General features: G+C 38.7%; 1 protein-coding gene across 1 annotated transcript; it reads left to right on the forward strand.

Annotated features, from left to right (window-relative positions):
• The first annotated feature begins 2,306 nt into the window (after positions 1-2,306).
• On the forward strand, positions 2,307-4,094 carry LOC145780294 (protein FAM200C-like). The gene is made up of 2 exons (XM_082591997.1): positions 2,307-2,373; positions 2,599-4,094. The coding sequence occupies exons 1-2, from the start codon at positions 2,307-2,309 to the stop codon at positions 4,092-4,094; spliced, it is 1,563 nt and encodes a 520-aa protein (XP_082448123.1).
• The last annotated feature ends 19,027 nt before the right edge of the window (positions 4,095-23,121 follow it).

The following is a 23,121-nucleotide window of genomic DNA, read 5'->3' on the forward strand; positions in this document are numbered from 1 at the left end:
CACGAAGATTTCATGCGCAATATAAGGACGATAAAGTTTAAAACACAAAATGAACGAACAATTATATTAGCCTATATACCTATTAAGTTGCAAAAAATGCAGTTTCGTCAGTATGACGAGATAATGCAACTAAAGTTAACATGTTCCTACGTTTATTGGACGTTAAAATACGTTTAACTTGCGTGACCCAAAGTGCCATGCCGAAACTTTTTCAACGTAAGCAAATTTAATAAGAGAAATGAAAGTAAAAAGATGGCTTTTCGTTTTTTTTTTCCAAAATTCATCAAGGTAATCACGGACCCCCAAATGCTTTCTCATGGACCCCAGGTTGGGAACCATTGATCTAGATCAGGGCTTCCCGATTCGTTTATCACCCCACACCCCATGGGATTGATGAAGCCAATCTCGCACCCCCTTTTTTGAAGCGGAGTGGTTCTGAGAAAAAAATTCAAAATAGGCTACGTACGAAAACAACGCAGAAAAGCTGCTCACCGGCCTTTATATGGCTAACGAATAAGAAAAAAGGCAGCTTTCAACAACGCAATCACACAAAATACAAAAGCGAATAAATTAAGAAATAACACAAACTAAGAACACAATGGCGTTAATCAAGATCTTTGACTTTTCTCCTGCCTCTTCTTTACAATTATCTGTTCGAAACATGGAGCCTTGTGGGACAAGGACAATTCAATGCGCAGATCATTTTCGGGGTCCAGAGCGTTTCGGTATTTATTCTCCATGTAAAGTAGAGATGAAAATTCCGATTCACACAGCGATACAAGTGGTAGCGAATGAAACCAAAACTTGCAATGCTTTCTTAGCCAGAGTTGGATACCCAGTTTGAACGCTGCAACAGAAAGTTTCGAGCACTACAAGCCAATTGTAAAGACAATAGCAACAATGCCCATTATCAACAACAAACAGCCTGGACCGACAGATTCCTGACTTCGTTAACACCTCCAAAAGCGTCAGTCAACTAGTCGTGAAAAACATTCCTTTATTGCAAGGGCCACCGGCGTGTAATGCCAATGGGATGGCCAATCAGCACAACTTAGCTCACTCACATCGACAGAAAAAGCAATCCAGTTGCTAGTCAGGCCAATATCAGTTCTGTTTTTAGCCTGACTAGTAGCTGACACTTTCCTTTTCGTAAGTCAATCCACAGTCTACATTCTACAACGTGAAAAACTTCGTTCTCGCTTAAAACGCGTTCTTTCCCAATGCGTACGATAAGAAATTGCCAACAATGAGCAAATTCCTAACACAATATTATCGCATTATCCCACCACCATCACGTGACGTTCAGACCACAGCCTTTTCGTTATCAGGGTTAGGGTTAGGAGGTAGGTATTTTCTTCTTGTTGTGCATTGTGCTGTATTGGCCAACATACAATGTTCTAAGAGATAATCACCACCTCCCTCGATAAGCAAAATCCATCTCTGTATACGGTAGCCTATAGCTCTTCTTCCTCAGTGGATTCTCGCATCCCCAGCAACAGCTACTCGCACCCCAATGGGGTGCGAGCACCTCCAATCGGGAAGCCCTGATCTAGATTGACGTCTAAACAGCTATTCGTTATACAAAACTTGAATATATTAGAAATAAAGTAACTTCATTGTCTCAAAGCTTTTTGTTTGACACTCATCAAGATGTATGACGTCTATGACGTTACATTTTCTAAACTTTGGGTTGCCTTTAAAGCAGGGGTTCTTAACCTGTGGGTAATTACCCACTAGTGGGGAATTTGAGGATTTCAAGTGGGTAATTTGAAGTTGGGTTTGTTGTTCTATGTGTACTCCAGTGGTTCTTAACCGGTGAGAAATTTCCCACCAGTGGGAAATTACTGAATATCCATGCAGTGGGAAATTCTTTCTGGTCTGGAAGTGGGAAATTGTTTTAAGTTTTACTCGAATATCCAAGGAAGTAAATCTGATTAGTTAGTCACAAAAGTAATTTTTTTTAACAAACACCGAGTCCTAGTGCATTGTTTTACAATTTGTAATGATTTGCCTCGATTTCTACTGATGGCGCAATCCTCGTTGCATTGTTACGTCACAGACACCTGTCACCGCTCAACGATTGGCCACGAGGTGCGAGGAGTTAAGTTTCTGATTTCTGAAAGCTGATTTTAGTTAATTATGGTTAAATTGAAGTTAGATTTAGGTGAGGATTAGGTTACTTGTACTCGATATAAGCTAGCAACGTTATGGTAAATAACTTTTAGCAGTTATCTGGTAGATTCTAGATTTCTAGGAGTTATCTAGATTTCTAGAAAGATTCTCTAGTCTAGATTTAGTTGATCATTATGACTAAAGTTAAACGAAAATATGACGATGATTATCTGAATTATGGATTCACATTTGTGGATAAAGGTAATGAGCAGTTACCACAATGTGTTATATGTCTTAAAACTTTTTCAAACGCTTCCATGAAGCCCTATCAACTGAAACAACACCAATTAAAAGTCCACCCACAGTTAGTCGAAAAAAACCAGAGCTACTTTGAACTAAAAGCAAATCAAGTAAAGAAAATGTGATTGGATGCTACCGGTCAGTTTCAAACCACTTCAAAGGCAATTCTGACAGCATCTTATGCAGTTTCCTTGCAAGTGGCAAAAGCCAAAAAGCCACATAACATCGGATTCGGCGAGACACTGATAAAGCCGTGTCTCGTAGCGTGTGCTAATATTTTGCTTGGCTCAAATGCTGTTTCCAAGGTTAAGCAGGTGTCCTTGTCCAATGACACTGTTAAGTCACGCATTGATGATATGGCATGCAATATCAAATCTAAACTCATCGCTAATATCAAAGCTTCACCTGTATTTGCAATTCAGCTCGATGAGTCGGTTGACGTTGCAAATCTCTCTCAACTGATGGTGTTTGTCCGGTATGTTCACAATCAAGCCATTGAGGAGGACTTTCTTTTTTGTCGGCCATTGGAAACAACCACAAAGGCCAGCGATGTGCTCAAACTGGTGGAAGAATTTTTTGAGACTGAAAAATTGGATTGGGATAAACTCGGTGGTGTATGCACAGATGGGGCACCTGCTATGTTGGGTGCGCGGTCTGGTTTTGTTGAACTGGTGAAAAGGAAGAATCCGTTTATTATTGCAATGCACTGCACCATACATCGAGAGGCATTGGCCTCAAGGACAATGCCTGAGGCACTCAAGAAAACATTGGATTCTTCAATCAAGATCATAAACTACATAAAAGCGAGTGCATTGAATACCCGGCTCTTCCGAAAACTATGTAAGGACATGGAATCAGAACATCAAAATTTGCTGTATCATACTTCTGTTCGCTGGCTTTCCAAGGGAAACATGTTAAATCGCCTTGTGCTTTTACTGCAAGAGGTTATTGAATTTCTTGAAATTCAAAAGAAAATAGAATTGAAGTCGATTATTACTGACAATATATTTCAGAAGAGATTGGCATATCTTGCAGACATATTCGGTCATTTGAATGAACTAAATCGCAAGTTACAAGGAGTGGGTTCGAACATAATTGTACAACGGGACAAGATAGCTGCATTTATTGCAAAGCTGGAATTGTGGAAAGGGAAAATACAGAGTGGTCATAGTGTTGCGGCATTTCCAACTTTACATAAAATGAATGGTATTTGTTCCGTTATTCAAGGTGACGTTGTTGAACATTTTGACAAGCTTATTTCTGAATTTCATCGTTATTTTCCATCATTTGAAGCTGACACTCCAGTAATGGCATTAACAAAGAATCCATTTCGATTCCCTGTTGCAGGTGTTCAAGAGGATGAAGAAAACACACAAGAACAGTTTTTGGAATTGATTTATGATTCAGCTGCCAAAGCTTCATTTGAAGATAATACCTTGGATAAATTTTGGGCAATTATGATGAATACATACCCAAAAGTTGCTGCAAAACCATTATCATTGCTGACTGCTTTCTCATCAACATACCTGTGTGAATCAGCATTTTCAAACGTTGTCACCATAAAAACAAAAGCTCGAAACACAATGTTAAATCTGGAATCAGATTTGCGTTGTGCAATCTCAAAAATAGAGCCTGACATTGGCTCGATCGTCGCTGAAAAGCAAGAACAAAAATCGCATTGACGTTGTTTGAAACTACGTAAACGTTCTTTAATGTTATTCTTCTCATTGAAATTGTTCTTTTTGTTAAATACCATTGTGCTTTGGGATATGTCACACAGGTCACTAGGATTCATTTTGATTTTTCAGTCAGTTTTAAAAGTATGTGGGGAATATAGGTTTATTAAGTAGCGGAAGTGGGTAATGAAAGAAAAAGGTTAAGAACCCCTGCTTTAAAGCATAAAAGTTAGTGACTTACCGGAGTAAGATCGCTTTTTGGATCAACCATGGCCACCTGGAGATGCAGCCTGATTTATCACATTTTGCAGATTTTGATTACAGCTACTGCTAGTGTTTGACTGACATTTTCTGAGATTTTTTACTTTCTGCTGTCTCCTAATGATATAAAAGCTTTTTGTTGGCTTGGGGAAGCAATAGCAAATGAGAAAAAGTAAGTTGAAAAACGCCAAATCAGACTGCTATTGAAAAATTAACAGTCTGACTAAAATCTTCGAAATCAAATTTTCTTTGCTTTTCAACATTTGATGATGTTAAAACCTATTGTGTCATCTGGGGAAAACAGTAAAGAAAGTGTAAAAATGTAATTTTGAGAAGAAATTATTTAAACATTCGCCCAAAGTTAGGAAAATCTGAAAATTTCTGCAAAATATGACAAATCAGGCCGTATCTTTAGGTAGCCATGGATCAACCAAGGAGAAAATTGATAAATAATAAAACTGTAATAATCTCGCACTAAAAGCAATCAACCTATGTCTCTAAAACAAAGTTTGCCTAATTTTAAACGAAACTGCATTAAAAGAGCGAGTCTTGCCAATACCAAACATTCAAATATCTCAGCCTGGAATTAGCAACAAGAAAACATAGAGACGTAGCTTTATTTCCGAAAAATGCCGAAGAAAACATGATCTTATCCTTTTGCTATGCCACCGGACAGCACCATTTTACAGGCATATTCATACCCACAATTTTGTTGAAAATGCTCTCAAAGTGCACCAAATTGAAAGTAATTTTCCAAAATTTTCTGGTGGGGGAGGCCCCAACACCCCCACTGCTAAGTGTCGCCTTCGGCGAACACGCCATCGGGTTTCGCCCGCCGGCCGTCAACACCCCCCTTTCAAAGTTTCTGACTACGCTACTGTCTTTCACTGTCAATATTTTGCCCCCCATTGTTGAAGGTCTGGCGGCGCCACTGTCTATTGCCAAAAAAGTCACAAGTTCGAGGGAAATGTGCAAGCATATATGTCGTGTTGTCGTGTCCACAACCAATATTTACAAAACATATATTTGGTAAAAAGAATGACTCATGTCACTAAATTATGACATATTTTAGCTTACTTTTTTCAGTAATTATTCAATTCAATAAATACTGATTGTTGGCAAATGATTGGTTTTGACGAAAGACCCACGGCGACGTTCGCGGCCGTTGGTCAACGAACAGTCCGACGTTATTTGCTGCTCGGAAAGTTGCCCAAAATATATATGTAGGCTATGTTGGCCTACAGTCAAGTTTTGATTGTTTGTTAGCTCACCTACTGTATTCAGTGGCGCCGCCAGACCTTCAACATTGGGGGGGGGGGCAAAATATTGACAGTGCAAGACAGTAGCATAGTCAAATATTTTGAAAGGGGAGTGTTGACAGCCGTCGGGCGAAGCCCGATGGCGTGTTCGCCGAAGGTGACACTTAGCGGCGGGGGGTCTGGGGGGCCTCCCCCAGAAAATTTTGGAAAATTACTTTCAGTTAAGTGCATTCTGAGCGCATTTTCAACAAAATTGTGGGTATAAATATTTCTGTAAAATGGTGCTGTCCGGTGGCATAGCAAAAGGATAAGATCATGTTTTCTTCGGCATTTTTCGGAAATAAAGCTAAGTCTCTATGTTTTCTTGTTGCTAATTCCTGACTGAGATATTTGAATGTTTGGTATTGGCAAAACTCGCTCTTTTAATGCAGTCAGTTTTGTTTAATGCAATTTATCTTACGATTTTTCATTTTATGTATTGCAGATTTAATTCCTGATGAGGACACACGTACGTGTCGAAAACGTTTGAGTTTATTTTATTTAATTATGTTATATTTTGTGTGAAATAAAGTATGCTAAACCCGCTAAAGTTACTATGTTTTATTTCTCTATGGTTCAACAAAGCAAACTCTCTACCAAAGCTTTTTCGTTTAAAATTAGGCAAACTTTGTTTTAGAGACATAGGTTGATTGCTTTTTTTGCGAGATTATTACAGTTTTATTATTTATCAATTTTCTCCTTGGTTGATTCAAAAAACGATCTTATTCCGGTAAGTCACTAACTTTTATGCTCTGAAGTCAACCCAAAGTTTAGAAAATGTAACGTCATAGAGGTCATACATCTTGATGAGTGTCAAACAAAAAGCTTTGAGACAATGAAGTTACTTTAGGCTATTTCTGATATATTTAAGTTTTGTATAACGAATAGCTGTTTAGATGTTAATCTAGATCAAACAAGCGATCTCAGCAGTTGCAGATGGCTTGCATCCTTGCACAGTTTGACGTGAAATTACATCATAGGCTAAAACTTTTCTTGTAAACAATGTATTAACATCCGTAAATTCAATTTGAAAGGTTGAAACCCCCGACCCCCCTCCCTTGGCTACGCCACTGGTGCAAGACATGCAAGACAGTGGTATATTATTTAATTTCTCTTGTTTTCTACCAGGGCTGGAAAAAACGTTTAGCTTCCCGGGAATCTGTTTTTTTAGAGAAAAAATTTCCCGCGGCTTACAATCACGATAATGAGAACCTTATATTTTACTGATCTCGGGGGCTGACGTAAACCTTAAAAGTCATGTCGACATATTCTTGATGCCCCCCTTATCGAAAATTGTTCTTTGTATTACCGCTTTGAAGGAGGATTACGACTATGAACAAAAGAATAAATTTTAAACTTCATTTTGAATGGAAAAGACATGACGTAATGTCTTCCAACCTTAGTTATATATTTTTTCATTACGTAACGTCTTGTAGGAATAAATTGAAAATCAGTATGATCACTCAAAATGAAAGCAATGGGACAACGAATCTTCACTAAACCAATCAATCAATAGTCTTGCTGCACTGAAGATGACAACCTTATATTTTACTGATCTCCGGAGCTGACGTAAACCTTAAGCCATAGATCTGTTGACTCAATGCAAACCCTTTGAAGGTTGGGAGGGGGGGGGCTGTCAATTCAACTTTTTTGTATCAACAGTTGTATCTTTAAAACCACTGAGGTTGCGATAACGAGATTTCTTGACTTTTCCTAACTTTTATTCACCTCTATTGAGCTGAAATTTTGAGCGAATAAAGGTTATAAATTGAAAGATATAAGGCATTTCTCAACACATCCTCTGAAATATTTCATATTCTATTGTGAAACATTTTCCCACCAGCTGGATGAAAGTAATTAACTTGGCCCATGTCTCGTTAATCCTAACTGTTTCACAGCGTGAAGGGCATTGGCTGTATGTAAAATAACGTAAAAAAAATTAATCTCAACATTACTATGCACGTTCTTCATTACTCTACCAAAAAATAATGTATAAACTCACGCTACAAATTACATTCAAAAGTGACCTCAACATTTCAACGTATATGAGCACTTGAGCAGTTCTAAAATTCACATAGTTTTAATTTTCGGATATGCTCAGCGTGAATAATTTTACAAAGTGAATCCCAAATTTTGAAACCGTGCCAAAATGACAGAGATATGACTCCTAAAGCATAAGAAGAATTGACAGCCCCCCCCCCAAACTGAGCAAAACTCAGGATCCCAACCTTCTAAGGGTTAAAAGTCATGTCGACTTATTCTTGATGCCCCCCTTATCGAAAATTGTTCTTTGTAGTACCGCTTTGAAGGTGGATTACGACTATGAACAAAAGAATAAATTTTAAACTTCATGTTTGTATTGAAAATACATGACGTAATGTCTTCCAACCTTATCACATTTTTTTCATTACGTAATATTTACCACCACCAAACCACTTTTGACGATCGAATTTGTTAATTTATTATTCCGTAAAATGTTTAAATGATGTCACGTCATTAGGTTGGGATTATACTTGAGGTTGGGATCCAAATATTAAAAAAAAAATATTAATATGTATTAATAAAAAAATGATGTCCAAAACATTGGGGGGGGGGGGGGGGCAGCTGCCCCGCCTGCCCCCCCCCCCCCCTGCCGGCGCCATTGACTGTATTTGTTTGGCACTGTATAAATACAAAAGTTCAATTCTATTTTTCATTGCTGGCGCGAACATGTAGAGATTAGAGAACGATAAAGTAAACACACAAATTTGCCACCAACAAAAGGAAAAGATGACAAGAGAAGGATTCACAAAGGATACAAACTGATATGCATAAATCAGCAAGTGAATAAAAAAATAACAGTAGCCTAACCTCTCAAGTAGCCTAAGTTCCATGTAGCTCCACACAAAGTCATACAAATTTCGCTTTGTGTGAAGCTACAGTTTAAGCTTAGATCCCGGGATGCATCACGCCAACTAAATATTTCCTGGAATGGAACCAAACTGCATAGCCTATGGCACACTATACCAATCCTACATACCTTGGTGTCAAACTAGATAGATAGATAGGTAGGTCCCTCACATACAAGTCGCATATCGAAAGGTAAGAGCTGAAGTGGTTTCTCGAAATAATATCTTACAGAAACTAGGAAACTCTGATTGGGGCGCCCTTCCGGATACAATGCTTAGGCTATTTATACCTACGTTTATTTCAGTTGTCATCTGAGGCCTGCGTTTGTTTCTGAGCTATCATAACTAGCCTAGGCCTACAATACGCGAATCCCTATGCAACCGCGTGAAATTTAGCCCTCTAAATGTTTTGTTTGCTCCAATGACTGATTAATGATTATAAACACTTCTAATAAGTAACGTCAACAAGGCGTCCGGAAAAATTTTGGATCCTAGCCTGGAATGATTTTAGGGCCCGTAGCCTTTAGGAGAGGCCCGAAAACATAAAAAATAACCGTGTATTCTTTTAATATAGGCCTAGTGCCTTTTTCTGAAAAGTGTCTTCATATGGATCCCGAGGGTCTCATTAGTACCGCGCCCAAATTTTTCTCTCCACGGTCCTGCTTCTAATGCCGACAGAGTCATGTGACTCGGGACACAGTAAATTTCCTGACACCAATCGCTTACGCTATATTTGTTCAGATAAGCCAACACAAAATAGGCCTACAAGCATAGTCTAAATTAAGGTAAAGCATGGCCACCTGAAGATGCGGCCTGATTTGTCACATTTTGCTGATTTTGATTACAGCTACTGCTAGTGCTTGACTGACATTTTTTTAGATGCTTTTACTTTTTGCGGTTTCCCAACGACAAAAACTTTTTTGTTGCCTTGGGGAAGCAATAGCAAATGAGAAAAAGTAAGTTGAAAAACGCAAATTCAGACTGTTATTGAAAATTAACAGTCTGACTAAAATCTTCGAAATCAAATTTTCTTTGCTTTTCAACATATGAGGATGTTAAAACCTTTTGTGTCATCTGGGAAAAAGAATAAAGAAAGCGTAAAAATCTAATTTTTAGAAAAATTTAATTAAACGTTCGCCCAAAGTTAGAAAAACCTGGAAATTTCTGCAAAATGTGACAAATCAGGCCGTATCTTTAGGTGGCCATGGGTAAAGTAACGTTAGTTCCATAATTCATCCAAGCATCGGGGATGAGAAGATATGGCTCTCATTGTACTAAGCCATCGGCACTAACGAGCGTGGGGTGGCCGGCCAGTTCCTTTCTCTCGGCCGCCTTTTCTTCAGCAACTACGCCCAGCCAATTTATTACACCCTGGGTAGAGGTGAGCAGTGTTATTCGAGATCCAGCTTGAGCCGGGAAGCGAACCTGGATTAAATGATTAGATAGCGAGCGCCTTATCCGCCGCGCTATCTAAACTAAGATAGGCTCTTAAACATGACAATTCCCTGTAAGACAACCAGGGGCGCCGGAACGATTTTTGACTGGGGGGGCAAGATTATCAAAAAAGGGCACTTTTTTTAGTAAAAGGCCAATTTGTTTTCAAGTTTTAAGATAAGATATAGCGATAATGCTAACCCCATAAACATTGGCAGTGAAAAACACGAGAAATATACGTGTATTACACGAGTTTTTCAGAATTTCACGTGTTTTCACGAGCCAATGTTTATGGGGAATCTATCAGCTCGCCATGTATTGAGTAATGATAGCCTACAAGTGTCCAGTATACAAAGAAGGATCGTGGATTAACTGTCGAAAATATGTAGTATCAAAAAGTGACGCAAAATTAGGTCAGCGCGTCATAATCGCTACTGTTGCATTGTGCGGGAATATTTGTTATTGATGGAATATATCCATCTGCGATCACCAGCGCAGTAAGTCTTGTTTGTAATTCTCGACGTTTATTTTAACAAAGTCTTAATCCGAAGTGCTAATTTACATCGGCCGGCAATATTGTCGTTTTTATGTCGATTCGATGTTGTCGGTCATTGAATCGTTGTTAAAAAGGAGAACTAGGTTAGTTGACAACCAAGGAGAAAATTTTTTTGATCATATTTTGCAAAAATTATGCTTCTTTTAGTAATGTCCTTCACATCATTGAAACACTTATTTTATTACCTTGCCGTCATCGTCAACACAATCATGTCGAACGTTGTTTTTCGTTGCTAAAAAAAATTCTAGGGGAGTGGCTAACTTCTTTAAAATCAGCCACATTGGAGACACTCGTGCGAGTGTCGTTAGATGGTCCCGCAGTACTGGACTACAATCCCGATAAAGCAGTTATTGCGTGGTGCAACGATTCTATTGTAGGACGTCGCCCAGGCCCAGACTTCAACAACGCTAAGTGATCATTTTAGCATTGTTGCAAGTTTAATTCTATTTACTTGTGCTATCGTTATTTTTATTTTGTATTTTGGCCTCCAAGCACGCAGATTTGGCCGCCGAGAAGGAGCTTTCGGTAGGCCACAATAGCTACCAAAAAAAAAGAGTTTTAAAGCCTGTAGCCTACTGTGTTGCAAAATTTTCTGCAGTAAATATTATTTTGAGGCAAAAATAAAAGATTATAATTAGGCTAAAAGCGAATGGCAGAAATTGTTATATTGCAAAATGTGCAGTAGCTTACATGACTTTAAAAGGGCACCATTGCCCCCCTGCCCCTCCATCTGCAGAAAAATTGAGGGCAGGGAGGCAATCCGCTCCCCTGGAGTAACTAGATATTATCTCTTTCACAACATTTGTTCTGAGAAAATCCATGTCCGAGTAACTTTTTAGCATGTAAAACTCTATCAAAACCATTCTCGTTTTACAGCAACTGGGAAAAATGTTTTCCAGTATAAAACACGATTTGACCTGGAACGAAATCATCACTATCAGAATCATAAAACAGAAGTTTAGTTTTAAGTTCAACTGAAGTGCTAGTAGTAGCCTATCACATTCAACTTTAAACTTACTGCTACAAACTGTAAACATGTTGCCGTGGTTTGACAATAATCGTAGCCTACTCAAATACAAAATTTACGTCTTAAAAGGAGCCATTATCAGCAAAAAAAAAGCACAAAAGCAACCAAGACAGGAAAAAATGTCGAAGTTTTTTTCTAGGCCTGTAGTTCATTTCCCCGATTTAAAATCTTTGCACCTTCGTGGCTCCTTCGTTTCGTGGGCTATCTTCTCTTCCATCATTTACTTATTTACTTCGATAAAGCAATATCAAGACTGTACAGTAAAACATTATTTACATGCGCTCATAAAAACTGAGCAATAAACTTTTAAAGTGATTTCTTTCAAGAGTCATGGTGCATGCGTAATTTTATAAGACCCGTTCATCATGTAACACCGGATCATCAAAGCTTGCCCGAACACGAATTTCTTGACTGATTTTCCCGGATACAGTGAGAGATGAAGAATGGCCAGCTGCTGAAGCATACTTCGCTTTGCAACGATTCGTGAGAAATTTCCAAGTGGCTTCGCGTATTTGTCTGCAACGACAAGAAAATTGGTAAGCCAACTCATAGTATGATTCTGAAAGCTACAATCTGTATTGACGATCAAGGCCGGGTTACGAAAGTAAAAGAAAGGGAAACTTATATGATGAAACAATGGATCGCTACAATAGTACTAGTTAGATTATTGGTCAATAGTTTATTCCGTGTTCGTACGAATACTTTTTTGTACGTCATAATTTTTAAAAAATCTTTGTGGAAAAGGCACTTTTTTTGTAGATTTTCACGATAGGTCAAGACAACTTGTAACTTTCGCTAAGATTTTTTACATGTAAATTTAAGCTAGACCTAAGTATGCTTGATTGATTTTATTGCTTTTAAAATATCCAAACGTGAAAGATATATGAGCATATTTGCAATGGCATTTTATTGCCTGTTTTTATTGGTGAAAAATGTAGAAATACGAGAAATAAAGCAGAAGTTAGATACTCAAAGTTGGGACTGACAAAACTGACTCGTAGAATATATCTATTTCTTCAGAAAGCTCTTTGCAGGACATTTTCGCTGTTTATGATTACTATAACTTATTTGATTACTAGGCTGACTAAAATCAACTGCAAATTTGTACAGCGCATTTTAGTGAGGTTTTAGAAAGTATGCTTGTTCTTGAGCAAGGGTTCCCAACCTGGGGGCCATGGTCCCATAGTGGGCCATGAGCCTTTATCAAGGGGGCCATGAAAAATTTGAAAAACAACCACAACCAGCAAAAACAAGCTCAACCATCACATTAACTGCATAGTGCATATGTAATAGCTAATTAATGTACTATCATGTTTATTGTGTTTTGTATTTATATCATTTTATCATTCTAACTACCGGTTACTTCATAAAGTTAAACAAGTTTTTTAATTAAAATGACGTTTCTTAATTTTTTCAAAAGGTTGAAAAAATAAAGGGGCCATTGATTTTTCAAAATTTTCAAAGGGGGCCACGATGTAAAAAAGGTTGGGAACCCCTGTTCTTGAGCAAGCTATTTATTACTAATAGGGGTCATTGTTTCAAAAGTTTTGTCATAATTTCTTGTACGCAGAGACGTTTTTTGCTCGTAAACAAACTTTTGCGCTCCACATACACAAATTTTACGAAGACGAACATGAAGATTTTTTTTCTGTCGAAAACACTCAAATCATTTTTATTTTTTTATTAGTGCAATTATTTCAAAGAAATCCTGACTGTTGTTGTAAAACATTTAGCTAAAATTAAAATCTCCGTGTTTCAAAGTAGTCGTTCACAGCTTCCCAAATAAAATATTTAAACACAAACGGCTTACAAATGAAGAATATTCGTGTTCGTACGAAGAGAATAGTTTGTGGCCCCTGCTCCAGAGCACTGAGAATAAGCGCTAGCCCGAAAAATGTTATTGGAAATCAACAAATATGTTAATTAGGAAATGCAAGCATATGAACTCATTTTCATTTGAAACTTAAACATTAGAGTTTCTTTGGTGCACTCACTGTTAAAGTGGTGCTGTAAACTTTAGCAGTGCAGAAAAATAAATCATCTCTGCAGTAATGTATTTAAAATCTGAAACGAAACACACCAGAAACGAAAATCTTCTTTGAAGGCGATCGCATGCTGCAATTAAAAAATTCATTGACGAACGAATATGGTCAATTGTAATATTGTATAATTGTATTATGGGTAAATATGAGTTGTAAAAACTCAAAATAAACTGAAACGGGAGAATATTGTGAAAACCTATTGAAGCCAAACTGTAAAAGAAACTTTAATTTGAAAGAATCATGATTGTAGTTTTGAAGGTGTAAGATAGAGGGATAAACTACGAGGTGTAGGCAAGGCAATGAAGTGTAGGTAAAAATCAGTGGTGCATACTGAAGGACGTACTTTAATTACTGATGCCAGAAAGTTGAATTAATGAGCTTGTTTCAAGTAAAGTAGTCTGGACAATAATTTAAATGCCATTTGTCGAAGTATTTTAAATGATAAGTTAATTGGTATTATTAAAATTTAGACACAGTTGCAATGCATGAGAAAAACATCCGTAATGACAGCCATTTATTATTAAATTGCTGAAACAAAGAAAGCAGCTGTAGTTATTCTTTTTCCTTTTAAGAATAAAAGCATTTCTTACGAAGATCCCAGATTGTAGAATAATGGATTCAAACATTCGGATAATCTCAAACAAATATAATACGTCGTCCCATACACCCAATCAAATCGAAGGACAGTGTTCCCACTGCTTCTTCGCAGCTGCGTGTAAAAAGCATAACCTGCAAATATAAAATACAGTAGCAATAAAATATGAAAGTAGTGGGAGAATTTTTGAAAAATATACTCGTAGGCAGGTGGCAGGGCCTCCAAAAGCCCTGACGGGCCCCGGTGCAGATGTTACTGCCGGCCCCCCAGCGCGGCGCGTGATATCTCACCAATCACAAGCAAAATTTGCGGTGCGCGTTCTTACAAAGGATAAATTAGGTTAAAGTATTAACACTCCATTATTTCACAAACAATGCACTATTATAAATATAACTTTAAATTCACAGATACACACTAGTTATACACAAAGATAAAATGCTAAAACACTACATAACACTACATGATGACTACATAGTGTAAATATAACCTCAATAGCGTTGTCAGATATGGAATTCTGTCCTAATTTGAGGAAATGTTTATAGCTGTTGAAAACAAAAACTTGTATTTTAGATATTTTTTTTAGTCCTGGGCAAAGATCAAAACCCTAACCTTTCCTAACTCTCACCCTTCCTACCTCTGGCAACACCTGATTGTAACCATGGCAACAAGTGGGTAAAATCAGCCAATTCGAAGATAAAAATTGCAATACTATCCGATATGGCTGACATAGCATTGCATATGTGTGCTTACAGCTCATACAATACCATTTCTGACCTTGAAATCTGCAGAGACTAGAGCAGCAAACTTGGATGAATGCATTGCTATTGTTCATGACATTAAGAAATACCAACTTCATATAAGAAATACCAACTTCATAGAAGAAATACCAACTTCAAAATATAAAAAACATTTTATGCAAAATTGACCTTAACACGCAAATTTAAACATTTTATTGGCACCCTGAACGCAAAAAATGAAAATATTGTTGTTCTAAAAAAGGGCATACCCATGAGGGGGCCCAATCGACATACGGAACTAATATAAAAACAATATTTTATGCAAAATCGACCTGAGCACGTAAATTTAAACATTTTGTCGGGCCCCCCTAAACTCAAAAAATTAAAAATTCTGTAATTTAAAAAAAGGGTATAGCCTAGGCTACCCATAAGGAGGCCCCATTCGACATACGGAACTAATATAAAAACAATATTTTAGGCAAAATCGTTGAAATCAATCTTTTTATCGCGTGAATTTAGACATTTTGTCGGGCCCCCTTGAACTCACCGGGCCCCGGTGCAATGCACCGGTTGTCCCCCTCTCTTGTGGGCCCTGCTCGTAGGTTAGTTTTTGTGGAAGGTCTATCGAACTCAATTACTATTCATACCATGACTCCTTAAGTTAAGGACTGGAATGTTACGATCTGGGGGTTTGTAACTTGAGTCTGAATGATTCTGGGCGTTCTGGACTGAAATGACTTCTAGAGAAGTTAGAAACACAATCTTGGAATCCATGTTAGGGTTTTTGAGGATGGCGAGTTCAATAGTGTTACTTTCAACACCGTTTGAGGTTATTTTCAAGATTAAAATATTATGTTTTAAGGTAAAATTACTGAATTTGGTAATTTTTGCCCATTTTTGCGTCTAACTCGTAAAGCAAAACATTTTTAAAGAAGTCGTGACAAAACATGTTATTACATAAACATCATATGTATGTATTTCTCAACAATATGGCTATTAGCTAAAGGAGTCTATGATTACAATATAATACACAAAGTGACAATACATAACAACATGACACTATAATAGACAATGTCTATCACTCGTTGGAAAGCTTTTCTTGCCTCCTGAGGCATCCCAAAGACTTTTCTATATCACTTACATTGAGGACATAAGCTTTCAATAGAATGTTAGCTAAAGTGGTACAAGCAGCATTACTACTAGCTAAGGTGCATCTACAAAGGATAACCCTAACCCAACCAAAGCAACTGCAACGACGTGGCATATTGTCACTAAAGCAGAAAACAACACAAGGATCTACAAGATTAGCAGCTATATACAGCTTCTGAAAGAGAAACATACAAAATGTAGTTGAATGAGTTTCGCTTTTAGCAGCATGATCGTTGCTTACTTCACAGTGTAGATTCAAACGATCTGTTATAGCCTGATGCTGCGGGTTCTTTTTGGCAATATCAAATTACATATCAAATTACAATTACATAGCACATGACTAGGGAACTGTGTTCCGAAAGCTAGTGTAATTTGATATTGCCAAAAAGAACCCGCAGCATCAGGCTATAACAGATCGTTTGAATCTACACTGTGAAGTATACAAAATGTAGCCTACATTAGTAAACGATGATAGATATCAACCAAGATATTATCCTATAATAATGTGATATTATCCTATATCACGAGGCTTGACCGCAAAAGCAATCCGACTGTTGTCGAATATAGATGTAAATGGTTTATTGCAATGATACTTGATATTTTTTGTCAACAATCTCTCAAACCACAATTCCGAATGATTTTACAGGAATCGAATACTGTTACAATCCAGCTGTAGCAAATGAAAATAACGCGTTACGATACGTCGAAAATACGTAGATCATGCGCAATAAAATTTTGTCATCAAGTAAGCCTTTTTCCAAGTGGACACAGCGCGTACAAAGCTGATAGATATGTCAGACGTTTAACACAAAGCAAAAGCCAAATTAGCAATCAATTTGTACTCACATGAAGCAATCTCTTTCAAGCTATAATACAGCGGCTGAAATCAAATAAAGCAGGCTGAAATCATACAAAGCAGCGGCTGAAATCCCCTTTGTGCCTGCCGTACAACAACTACTTAAGAACGCAGAAGAACTTGGTTTAAGTGCGGCACACTGGACGAACCACATGTGGAACACGGAGTGGCAAAATCACACCTCCACGCTCCGTGACTTCATACCCGACGCGGATCCCCGTCCACCAGGGATGTCCCTCGCAAGGCTTGCGTGGGTCAGGCTTAACCGCCTGCGAACTGGCGTCGGTCGCTTTCGTTCGGACATGCACAAGTGGGGCCTGGCTCCTTCATCAGAATGCGAGTGTGGTGCCACTGAACAGACCGCAGACCGTGTGATCCACCACTGCCTAACTCACCGGCCTCCACACGATGCGCATGGTCTGAGGGTCCTGGACGACGAGACTGCTGAGTGGCTGAAGATTTCCTGCCCTCCAATCTAGCCTGGAAAGATCGCTCATACGCCATCATCATCCTCATCATCATCATCATCATCCGCATTCTACAAATCTCGACTTACTAAATAAGTCCGAACTGGCCGACAAAACGTTGTCCCAAATCAAGTTCACAAATGAACAGAACTCTTGCCCCACATTTCCACTTAATCAATTGCAGTTGATGGATCGCCAGGAAAAAGCTGCTATGCCGCCAAAAAGGGCATTTATCAATCTATATCGCCATTCGTAAACACGTAAACTTCAAACAACTTAGGCAGTGTAGAGAAAATATCTTACACAACCCAGGTAGCAAAAGCTGTCATTTTCCCATTCATTCAACGTCTGCAGACTCCAAATCAATAGAAAAAGTGCGAATTTTGCTGGCTGGGAATAGATGCAGTAGGTGCATAATATCATGTTTTGTCACAGACTTCTTTCAAACAGTTTGCTTTACGAGTTAGACGCAAAAATGGGCAAAAACTACCAAAATTCAGTAGTTTGACCTTAAAATATAATATTTTGACCTTGAAAATGACCTCAAACGGTATTCAAAGTAACACTATTGAACTCGCCATCCTCAAAAACCTTTACATGGATTCTAAGATTGTGTCTCTAGCTTTTCTAGAAGTCATTTTTGCCCAGGAGTCAAGTTAATCATTCAGACTCAAGTTACAAACCCCGAGCATGGGAGGTTCCAGTCCTTAACTTACGGAGTCCATGATTCATACAACTATTAAAGCGCAAAAGAAAAAAGTTTAGTTCTTTTTCGTTTGAACATTTGTTGCTATAGTGCAGACTAAGGGTCGAGAGAGGCTATCTTTACCACCCTTGAGAAGTAGCGGTAACTCGGATCGGATGTGAGGTTGTTGGCAGGTGTTGATCAGCTATTGTAGCGATTGGTGATCTAGTTCGCGCAGACCATATGGCCTGCAATGCGGTCTGTTTTTCTTTGCCGCACTTATAGATTGCGGATGGTGCCATCTCTCCTTTGTGCATGTTAGAGCGAAACAATGCGATAGCAGCGGCGATTGTGCCACACTTCGAACTTTCCTTGCAAATACATAGTATATTTCGTAATGAAACTGGCTTAGCTCTAGACCAGGGGTGGGCACACTTTTTGAATTAGGGGCCAAAATTATTTTGTTCTTAGACTGGCGGGCCAAGTGATCGAGCCGCCACTTACATATAGTTTGTCACACGAATAACAAAGGGACAAAAAAACGGAAGATTAAATTAACAAATAACTGAAAAATACAACCAAAAAACAAAATCGAATTTAAATACGACGTCTGACAGGATTGTCAAGCTTTATTTTTTGCCAAAGCATCGAAATTTGGCATCATTTTGGTTGTGGCGATAGTCAGGATAGATTTGAGGTGCGCATCACTCAGCTGAGACCTGTGGCTAGATTTGTTAAAATTCATCAAGCTGAACGTCTGTTCACAAATATATGTGGAACCAAACAATACCAGCATTTTTTGTGCCACCTTTCGAATTTCTGGAAATCTGGTGTTGCTTAGCGATGCGTAAAACTCATTTAGCTTCAGGGCTTCGAATTTCTCCTTTAAAACGTAGTCACTCTGAAGATCGATCAATTCCAACTGCAGTTCTTGTGGTGCTGTTGCAGCGACTTGTGAAAGTGGAGCCGAAATAATCTGAAATGGTTTTTGGAGTTTTTCGAAATCAAGAAATCTACGGCAAAATTCGTGGTGCAAATCATTTAGTGATTTGCTGTATTTATTTGCATGTTTAGGGGCTTCTTTCATCGTCAGTAATGTGGGGAAATGAACAAAAGAATTGTTGGACATTTGTGCTGAGAATAAAGCCAATTTTGATTTGAAAGCCGTAACGCTTGTGTACATATCGTGAGCGAAGAGTTCTTTCCCTTGCAGCTTTGCATTCAGCTCATTCATATGTGTTAATATATCGACAGAAAAAGCAAAATCACAGAGCCAATCTCTGTCCTCCAGCTCAGGAAATTCATCAGCTTTCCCGATTGACTTCAAAAATGAGGTAATTGCCTCTTTAAGGTTCCAGACTCGTTTACATGCTTTACCCAAGCTTAACCAGCGCACATGAGAATGATAAAGCAAGTCCTGGTGATCAGAATCAATTTCCTCAAGAAACTTGATAAATTGGCGATGGTGAAGTCCTCTCCCTTTTATGTAGTTGATCAGTTTTACTACTGCCTTCACTACATGATTGAGCTGCAGTACAGATTTACACAGGGCTTCCTGATGGATAATGCAGTGCAAAAAAGTTATATCCACCCCAGCATTTTCCTCATTCATCTTATCTTGAAGTCTTTTTAGCAGTCCAACATTTTTTCCTGTCAAATTTGGTGATCCATCAGTGGTGACATTCGTAAGTTTGTTCCATGGTAATTTAAACCTGTCGATCACACTAGTGACTTTAAGAAAAAGGTCCTCTCCTCGAGTAGTCCCTTTTAACGACTCCATTGCTAAAAGTTCTTCTATTATCTCAAACTTGTCATTAATTCCTCTGACGAAAATCAAAAGCTGTGCCGTGTCTCTTACGTCATTACTTTCGTCCAGCGCTAACGAATAAAATACAAAAGAATCTGCTTTTCCTTTCAACTCGTTAGCTAAGTGCTCATCAATTTGTTCTATACGGCGAGTTACAGTTCTGCGTGATAAACTGATTTGTTCATATTTGCTTTTTGCATCTGGACACAAGAGACTTGCTGTCTCTACCATGCACTGCTTGATAAATTCTCCATCGGAAAATGGTTTGCTTGCTTGTGCTATTTTGAAAGCCAGTAAAAAACTTGCCTTGGTGATTGACTCAGAAACTGCACTCTGCTGAAAAAGAGTGCTTTGCTGAATCCGAAAATTTGCCACTAATCTCTGAGAAACGTCCTTTCTTTGCTGAGTTGACAGGCTGCTATGATGGTTTGCATGATTGGTGTCAAAATGGCGGCGGATGTTGCATTCTTTCAAAACAGCAACGTTTTTTTGGCAAATAAGGCATACCGCAGTTGATCCCACTTCGGTAAAAAAGTATTTCGTCGTCCACTCCTTTTTGAACACTCTGCGCTCACTATCGACTTTACGCTTCTTCGCTGCACTCATTTTAACAATATAATTTATTAACAACTTAGCAATGTCTATTTCGCTTAGCATTCCACACTGACGAAACTGTTGATAAAAACACTAAACTAAGAAATATGGTACATTACTGGTTAAATTGACTAATAAAACTTTCTGTTTTTAGTGAACCTCCCAGCAAACTGTCCACTTGAAGCGGTTGACTGTCTCTTATCTATAGTCTCGTTCTGTTGCTCAACACAACAAACAGTTTACCAGCCTCATTTTTTTAAAAAAATGAGGCTGGTAAACTGTTTGTTGTGTTGAGCAACAGAACGAGACATTACTGGTTAAAAGCAGAAAGCACTGTTGCGTCAAGCGACGCACAAATGTACCTGTGACATCATAATGCTCTACATTCTACATTGTATCGCTATTTAGAGACAAGAGGTATCTAATCCTCCTATTGAAACTTCACAATAATAAAACTTGCAACATGTCGATAACATCCGGCGGGCCAGAATACAAGAGCCGGCGGGCCGGATTTGGCCCGCGGGCCGTAGTTTGCCCATGTCTGCTCTAGACGCCACAACAAAATTTTGTTATTTTTGATCTTCCCACTGTTGCGTCTATCAAACATATACGAGATTGATTGCTGATCGGTGACAAGTGAAAAGGTGCGACCCTTTAAAAAATGAGCCTATTTTCGAACGGCTTCAATGAGTCCTTTTCGAAATTTATTTGGCGGGGGAGAATGTGGTGTAGCGCGTGTCGTCACGCACCACATCTCTCTTGCCAACAGCGCAGTGTGAGTTTGCCGATTGCCTGGCTTGGCTTCTTTTGGTTTCTTTCGTGTTAGTTTATTCTCTAGTTTTCAGTTAACAGTGTAGCAGACCAGCTCAGTGGCCGAGTGGTTTCGCCTTCGGCTCTGGTGCTGGTAGATCTGAGATCGATTCCAGGTCGGGTCAAACCGAAGACTTTAAAAACGGTACCGATTGTGTTCTATCCTGCATAGCGCAGTGAGAATGAGTCGGGTAATAATGTGATAACATCGTAAACCTGATATAAATTAAAAATAAGCCCTGTCGCTAAAAGACCTTAGCTGTTGTAGAGCGACAATAAATAAAACCATAACATTATTATTATTAACAGTGTAGCAGTGTAGCAGTGCAATCGGCAGTTTAAGTAGAGTCACGGCGAACTGGTAGAGTCTTGTTTTAGTTTGTCATTTAATACTTTCTGTTAACATTCTTTAAAGCTAGTTTTCAATTGCAGGATAATTAAGTTTTAAGTTTATTAAAGCCTACTTTACTTAAATGAGTTTGTTGGTTTCAATGTAGGTCATGTCAATTTAATAAACTTATTTAAGCAAGAATAAGAAAGATGGACAGACATATTCCTCGTCCTAAAGACCTTTCAGTTGATCCTAACTCCGCTGACGCTCCTACCATTTTCAAGTTCTGGTTTCAGACTGTCACTGACTACATCGCTACACTTGAAGAGGTTTGCCAGGAAAGAACTCCTAATATCAACAAAACTAGAATAATACGTAGCTTTTTGTCCCCAGAGGTATACCTCTATGTCGAGGAAGTTGACGACTATGATGCAATTGTAGATACTCTCAAGAGAACATACGTAAAGAAGAAGAACAATGTCTACGCCAGGCATTTACTAATCAGCCCAAAGCAAGCCAGTGGAGAAAGGGTCTTGGAATACCTTAGAGCGCTGAAACTACTCTCTAAGGACTGCACTTTTGGGGACGTTTCTGCCCAAATGTATAAAGAGCAGCTTATTCGGGATTCTTTCATAAATGGCTTACAGTCTCCTGTCATCCGCCAACGTCTTTTGGAAGAGAATAACATAGACCTTCAACGTGCTTCGGAACTGAGCGACAGTATAGAAAGAGCACAATAACAACCTTGCATCATGGGGAGAGCTGCAAACACTTCGATAGCCTCAACGACAAATTATGCGCGAGAAGGTAACAACATGCGTCCAAAGCACAAGGATCACGACGTTTCTGCAGCCACTTCCAAGTCCAAGGTACAAACCAGAAAATCATGTTAGTTTTGTGAAGGACCACTCCATGACCGTTGGTCCTGTCCAGCACACAAACAGAAATGCTACAATTGTGGAAAACTAGGGCATTTTTCCAAGGTCTGTCGCAGTAAAAGTTCATCAGTATCTTTGGCTTCTGCTGCAGAAAACCCAGTTGCTAACGCGGATTCTCTTAATTACTCGTCAACGCTTTCCAGGCACAGAGGCCCGTTATATTTTGCTGGAGCTCCTAACTGCCTACATCGCACAGTGGTGGACGCTTTGGTAAATGGACATCCAGTTAAAGCCTTGCTGGATTCAGGTGCCTCCGATAACTTTATTGATAGAAAATTGGTAAACAAGCTGAAGATAAACCTTACGAAACAATCTCGCACTGTTACCATGGCGTCGACCCATCACTTGGTCAAGACCGATGGCTGCGCTTGTTTGCATCTTGAACTCCTCGATAGAAGTTATCCAAAGATTTGTTTCGATGTCATTCCAAACTCTTGTGCTGATGTGATTTTAGGCCAAAATTTCTTTCAAAAACACGAGAAAGTCACCTTTCAGTTTTGTGGCCCCGAAAAACCGCTTGTAATTTCCTCAGCAACACCGAAGCTCGTAGCACTTACC

Source organism: Aplidium turbinatum, chromosome 11 (genome assembly GCF_918807975.1).
Source record: "Aplidium turbinatum chromosome 11, kaAplTurb1.1, whole genome shotgun sequence".
Lineage (NCBI taxonomy): Eukaryota > Metazoa > Chordata > Ascidiacea > Aplousobranchia > Polyclinidae > Aplidium > Aplidium turbinatum.

Excerpts from the sequence above, each read along its gene's own strand:
- LOC145780294 (XM_082591997.1), top strand. The coding sequence starts at position 2,307 with ATGACTAAAGTTAAACGAAAATATGACGATGATTATCTGAATTATGGA. Across the intron at positions 2,374-2,598 it reads ATTCACATTTGTGGATAAAG|TTTCCTTGCAAGTGGCAAAA; the intron begins GTAATGAGCAGT and ends CATCTTATGCAG.